We start from the raw sequence: 6,472 nt of genomic DNA, 5'->3' as shown, positions 1-6,472 counted from the left end.
GGGGTTGGGGCCAGTGTAGTTGCGGAAGATGGATTGTTCCACATACCCTACGAAGAGGCAGGCATAGCTGGGGCCCGTGCGGGTGCCCATGGCTACTCCTTTGGTTTGGAGGAAGTGGGAGGATTGGAAAGAGAGGTTGTTCAGGGTGAGGACCAGTTCGGTCAGTCGAAGGAGGGTGTCGGTGGAAGGGTACTGGGTGGTACGGCGGGAAAGGAAGAGGCGGAGTGCTTTGAGTCCTTCGTGATGGGGGATGGAGGTGTACAGGGACTGGGTGTCCCTGGTGAAAATAAGGCGTTGGGGACCGGGGAAGGGAAAATCATGGAGCAGGTGGAGGGCGTGGGTGGTGTCCCGAACGTAGGTGGGGAGTTCTTGGACTAAGGGGGACAGGACGGTGTCAAGGTACGCAGAGATGAGTTCGGTGGGGTAGGAGCAGGCGGAGACAATGGGTCGGCCGGGGCAGTCAGGTTTGTGGATTTTGGGCAGGAGGTAGAAGCGGGAGGTGCGGGGTTGTGGGACTATGAGGTTGGAGGCGGTGGATGGGAGATCCCCCGAGGTGATGAGGTTATGGACGGTCTGGGAGATGATGGTTTGGTGGTGGGGGGTGGGGTCATGGTCAAGGGGGCAGTAGGAGGAGGTATCTGCGAGCTGGCGTTTGGCCTCAGCGGTGTAGAGGTCGGTGCGCCAAACTACTACCGCGCCTCCCTTGTCTGCTGGTTTGATAGTGAGGTTGGGGTTGCAACGGAGGGAGTGGAGGGCTGCGCGTTCCGAGGGTGAGAGGTTGGAGTGGGTGAGAGGGGTGGGGGAGTTCAGGTGGCGGTTAATATCGCGGCGGCAGTTGGCTATGAAGAGGTCGAGGGCAGGTAGGAGGCCAGTACGGGGTGTCCAGGTGGACGGGGTGTGTTGGAGGCGGGAGAAGGGGTCGTCAGAGGGTGGGCGAGAGTCTTGGTTAAAGAAGTAGGCACGGAGGCGAAGGCGGCGGAGTCTATGTTTGGGAAGTTAAAATCCCCTGCCATAATCCACCCTATTATTCTTACAGATAACTGAGATCTCCTTACAAGTTTGTTTCTCAATTTCCCTCTGACTATTAGGGGGTCTATAATACAATCCCAATAAGGTGAACATCCATTTCTTATTTCTTCAGTTCCACCCAAATAGCGTCCCTGGATGTATTTCCAGGAATATCTTCCCTCAGCACAGTTTTAATGCTATCCCTTATCAAAAATGTCACCCCCCCCCTCCTCTCTTGCCTCCCTTTCTATCATTCTTGTCGCATTTGCATCCTGGAACATTAAGCTACCAGTCCTGCCCATCCCTGAGCCATGTTTCTGTAATTACTATGATATTCCAGTCCCATGTTCATAACCAAGCCCTGAATTCGTCTGCCTTCCCTGTTAGGCCCCTTGCATTGAAATAAATGCAGTTTAATTTATTAGTCCTACCTTGTCCCTGCCTGCCCTGACTGACTCACTTCTGTTCTCAACTGTACCAGTCTCAGGTTGATCTCATTCCTCACCATCTCCCTGGGTCCCCACCCCGCCCCTCCCCCTCCACACCTTACCAGTTTAAATCCGCCTGAGCATCCTCCTTCTCCCATACACCAGCTCCTCAACCATGCACTCATCTGCCCTAATTCTGCCCTCACTAGCTCGTAGCACTGGGAGTAATCCAGATACTACTACTCTCGAGGACCTCCATTTTAACTTCCTGCCTAACTCTCTGTAATCTTCCTTCAGAATCTCAACCTTTTCACTTCCTATGTCGTTGATTCCAATGTGGACAATGACCTCTTGCTGGCCCCTCTCCCCCGTGAGAACATTCTGCACCCTCTCTGAGACATCCTTGATCCTGGCACCAGGGAAACAACACACCATTCTGATTTTTCTCTGCTGGTCACAGTAACGTCTGTCTGTACCTCGGACTAGAGAGTCCCCTAACACAATTGATCTCTTGGAACCTGACATACCCCTCGTTGCATTAGAGCCAGTCTCAATACCAGAAACTTGGCTGTTCGTGCTACGTTCCCCTGTGAATCAATCATCCCCTACATTTTCCAAAACAGCATACTTGTTTGAAATGGGGATAGCCACAGAAGAATCCTGTACTACTTGCCTACCTCTCTTACCTTTCCTGGAGTTAATCCATCTATGTGACTGGGTCTGAGAATTTCCCCCCTTCCTATAACTGTCATCCATCTCATACCCTTGCTGTTGCAAATTCCTCATTTCCTCTAACTGTGTCTCCAACCGATCCATTCTGATAGGATTCACAACCAACAGCATTTATGGCAGATATAATCCACAGTAACCCATAAACTCTTCTTAAACTCCCACGTCTGACAAGAAGCGCATATCACAATAGACAATAGACAATAGGTGCAGGAGTAGGCCATTCTGCCCTTCGAGCCTGCACCGCCATTCAATATGATCATGGCTGATCACCCTTAATCAGTATCCTGTTCCTGCCTTATCTCCATAGCCCTTGATTCCACTATCTTTGAGAACTCTATCCAACTCTTTCTTAATGAATCCAGAGACTGGGCCTCCACTGCCCTCTGGGGCAGAGCATTCCACACAGCCACCACTCTCTGGGTGAAGAAGTTTCTCCTCATCTCTGTCCTAAATGGTCTACCCCGTATTTTTAAGCTGTGTCCTCTGTTTCGGCACTCACCCCGCAGCGGAAACATGTTGCCTGCCGCCAGAGTGTCCAATCCTTTGATCATCTTATATGTCTCAACCAGATCCCCTCTCAGTCTTCTAAACCCAAGGGTACACAAGCCCAGTCGCTCCAGTCTTTCAGTGTAAGGTAATCCCGCCATTCCAGGAATTGACCTCGTGAACCTACGCTGCATTCCCTCAATAGCCAGAATGTCTCTCCTCAAATTTGGAGACCAGAACTGCACACAGTACTCCAGGTGTGGTCTCACCAGGGCCCTGTACAGCTGCAGAAGGACCTCTTTGCTTCTATACTCAATCCCTCTTGTTATGAAGGCCAGCATGCTATTAGCCTTCTTCACTACCTGCTGTACCTGCATGCTTACCTTCATTGAGTGGTGTACAAGAACCCCCAGATCTCTCTGTACTGCCCCTTTACCTAAATTGATTCCACTTAGGTGGTAATCTGCCTTCCTGTTCTTGCCACCAAAGGATCCATTTATCCACGTGAAAGTGCATCTGCCATGCATCTGAGCACTCACCTAACTTGTCCAGGTCACCCTGTAATCTCCTAACATCCTCATCACATTTCACCCTGCCACCCAGCTGATGAAATTTGCGAATGTTATTGCGAATACCATCTTGTATATCCTGAAGATAGATTGTAAAAAGCTGCGGTCCCAGTACTGATCCGTGCGGTACCCCACTGGTCAGTGCCCGGCATTCCGAAATGGAGGGGGGGAGGAGTGTGGAAGGATGAGAGAATGCAGGCTGCAGCCCTATGAAGCAGGGGGAGGGCTTGCAGTTCGCCTGTGTGGGGATGTGGGAGACTACAGGAGCCTGGCGGCCAAGGGCTGGCTGAAAGGCAGCTGGAGGAACGGAGGGAGGGAAGCACGCACAGAGGAGGAAGAGCAAAGAGAAAAGAGAAAAAAAAGCCAAAGGGGATAAAGAGAAAGAGCAACAAAGAAAATGTGGCTGGCCAGCACGCCTTGAAGTAGGCAGAAAAGGCAGGGGCCAGCGCCTACTAAAACAGGAATTGCTGCTCCTGGAATTCGAGGAAATCACATCCAACACCTAAAATACCTCCAAAAAAGGAGCAGCTCTTACAGCCAGAAATTTTTCCCGTCCTCCATCTTTGATTACTTGTTGCTTGTCCCTCATTGCTCTTAAGAAGGTGGGCATGTGCCATCTAACTGTGGCACCGAAGTCCAACTGGTTTATTTTCTCTTCTTAGCCATGTCAGAGGATGGGCACTTCAGGTGTAACCTGTGGGCCTGGAACCATGAGGTCTGCCCTATTCCAGTTACTTTGCCCTTTCTCGTACCCTCTCCAGAAGATTCTGGAGCAACGACAACCAACTCCCCCCGCCACACACACCCCCCACCCCCAGTATCGAACCTCCATGTCGGCCATTTTGCAGCCTGCATTGCGCAGCAAGATGAGAGAGTTGACTCCTGCAATGGACTCACTGAGCCGCTTGGCGCGGTTGGCAGTTGCTGGCATTGCTGCTTGGTTCTGCGCTGCACTGTGTTTGCGAGGGTCATAGGACATGGTTCCTTCGATCACCCAAGGCTGGCCAAATCCTAGGCTAATGGGCACATTCCTAGTAACCAAAAAGTTGAGCCAACACTCAGGTGGAACCAAAAAAAAGGCTGCTGGCAAAAACATGCCTGCAGTTGGTAAGGAGATGAGTACCTTTTGCTCAGGGCAATGTCAGATAGTCTGTTGGTACTGACGTTGACTAAGTACCAATCGCTAAAGAAAATGTCAGGCGACCTTTACTGAACAAGGATGTCAGAATCTGTTGCTATGGATGTTGATAGAATATCTATTGCAATGGGGAAATCTCAGAGAGTGTCTGTTGCTGAGGCAGGTTTCAGGGCACCTGTTGCTTTGGAGAATGTTAGAGTGCATGCTGCTAATGCAGGTATCACGGTACCTGTTGATGTGGTGTTCATTAGATTGCCTGTTGCCAAGATTTATGTCAAGGAACCTGTTGTTCTGATGGAACTGAGAATGCTTGTTGCTCAGAAGGATATAACAGTATTTTGCTAAGGCCAGTGTCAGGGTAACAATTGGTATGGAGGACATGAGAGTGTCAGATGCTGAGGCAAGTATCAGGAAATCTTTTGCTTTGTAGAATGTGAGAGGAGCAGTTGCTAAAGCAGGCGTCAGGTTACCTATTGCTATGGAGGAAAGGAGAGTGCCTGTTGCTAAGGCAGGTTTCAGGGTTCATGTTGCTATGGCAGCTATGGGAATACCAGTTGCTAAAGCAGTGATCGTGGAACCTGTTGCTATGGATGATATGACAATGGCAGCTGCTAAGACAGGTGTCAGCGTACAGGTTGCAAAGGAGTATTAGAGAATATGGGTGTCATCGTATCTGTTGCTGTGGAAGATATGAGATTGCACATTCCTAGGGCACATGTCAGGGTAACTATTACTATGGAAAATATGAGAATGCTTAGAATGATAAGGCAGATATCAGGGTATCTGTCGTTACAAGAGATGGCAGTTGCTAATGCATGTGCCAGGGTAACTATTGCTATGGCAAATATGAGAGCACCTGTTGCTCAGGCAAGTGTTACGTTACCTGTTGCTATTGAGGGCATGACAGTGCCTGTTGCTAAGGAGTACAAGGAGCATAAGTGAGTATCTTTACCTAAGGATATGAAATTGCTGGTTGCTAAGGGGTATGTGTTGCTAAATCAGGATCAGGATACATACTGCTATGGAGGATTTCAGAGTGTCTGTTGCTAAGGCAGGTGCCAGGGTTCTTGTTGCTATTGAGGATTGAGAGGGTCTGTTGCTAAGGCAGGTGCCAGGGTACCTTTTGCTATGAAGAATGTCAGATTGCCCATTGCTAAGAAGGATGGTATGGTACCTGTTGTTTGTTGAAGCTGTTTGCGCACTGCTCAAACTGTTCATCTTTTGTTTCCATGGTTTTGCCCATTTTCTGGAGAACCTGAAGGAGAAAAGTAAAGTTCGGTTCAGCACCCGCTACATTTCAGCAGCTGCACATCAGAGTAGGAAGGGATGGTAAGAGAAATGGAAATAATTCTTACCCAAAATCATTGGCTGCTCTGGGACTCACGTACACCCTCTGAGTAGTGGAGGATTATAGGCTGGCGAATACTCTCATCATTGGGCGCATAGCTAGCAGTCACACTGAGCACTTAAGGTGGGAGTCCAGGAATGGCTCCACTCTTTTGGAATACCTCCATCCACCCCCAAAACGCCAGTGGAGCATGTCTTTGTCCCATTAGCCGCCAGGAATTGGGCATTCCCCAGGAGCAAGGGCCAAAAAAGTAAAATCAGCCCTACCATTTCTGAAGAAGACGATTTGACTGGATCCTTGCCCTTCTGCACGTAGATTCTAGACTGTCAGAGGTGCCGTCACTTAGTGGGGAATCACTGAATCAGGGAATAAATGGTGCCAATATTGGAAGGGCAAGAAATTCACCTGCAGTCCTGGTGAAAACAGTTAACAAGGATGCCAGAAACCACACTGAAAATCACTGGCCTTTGTTGGATCTTGCTGTGCATAATCTAGCTGCCTTGCGAGATTTGTAGCAGGACATACAAGAGAGGATTCATGTTCCACTCCTAATGCTGTTTGGGATTTCAACAATGATTATCCACAATACCGAACGCTCTTTAATCCAATGGGAGTCGGGGCAGGACCCCAAACTAAATCAAAGATGACTGGATGGGCAACGGGAGGAATGGGAGAGAGGGAGGGGAGAAGAATGGGAGAGTGTGGGAGGGGTAGAAATGCAAGAGATGGGGGAGGGAAGGAATAGAGGGGAGGAATGGAAGAG

At 49.5% G+C, this 6,472-nt stretch overlaps 1 protein-coding gene across 1 annotated transcript in view; it reads right to left on the bottom strand.

Annotated features, from left to right (window-relative positions):
- LOC122543269 (bridging integrator 2-like) overlaps positions 1–6,472 on the bottom strand; it is an 81,230-nt gene that overhangs the window by 43,428 nt on the left and 31,330 nt on the right. Inside the window, exon 2 of the mRNA XM_043681748.1 lies at positions 5,536–5,616. Coding sequence (XP_043537683.1) covers positions 5,536–5,616 — 81 coding nt within the window. The remainder of the gene's footprint in view (positions 1–5,535; positions 5,617–6,472) is intronic.

Source organism: Chiloscyllium plagiosum, chromosome 43 (assembly GCF_004010195.1).
Source record: "Chiloscyllium plagiosum isolate BGI_BamShark_2017 chromosome 43, ASM401019v2, whole genome shotgun sequence".
Taxonomy (NCBI): Eukaryota; Metazoa; Chordata; class Chondrichthyes; order Orectolobiformes; family Hemiscylliidae; genus Chiloscyllium; species Chiloscyllium plagiosum.
Note: the sequence above shows the minus strand (reverse complement) of the source record. Positions and strands in the feature narration are given on the sequence as shown.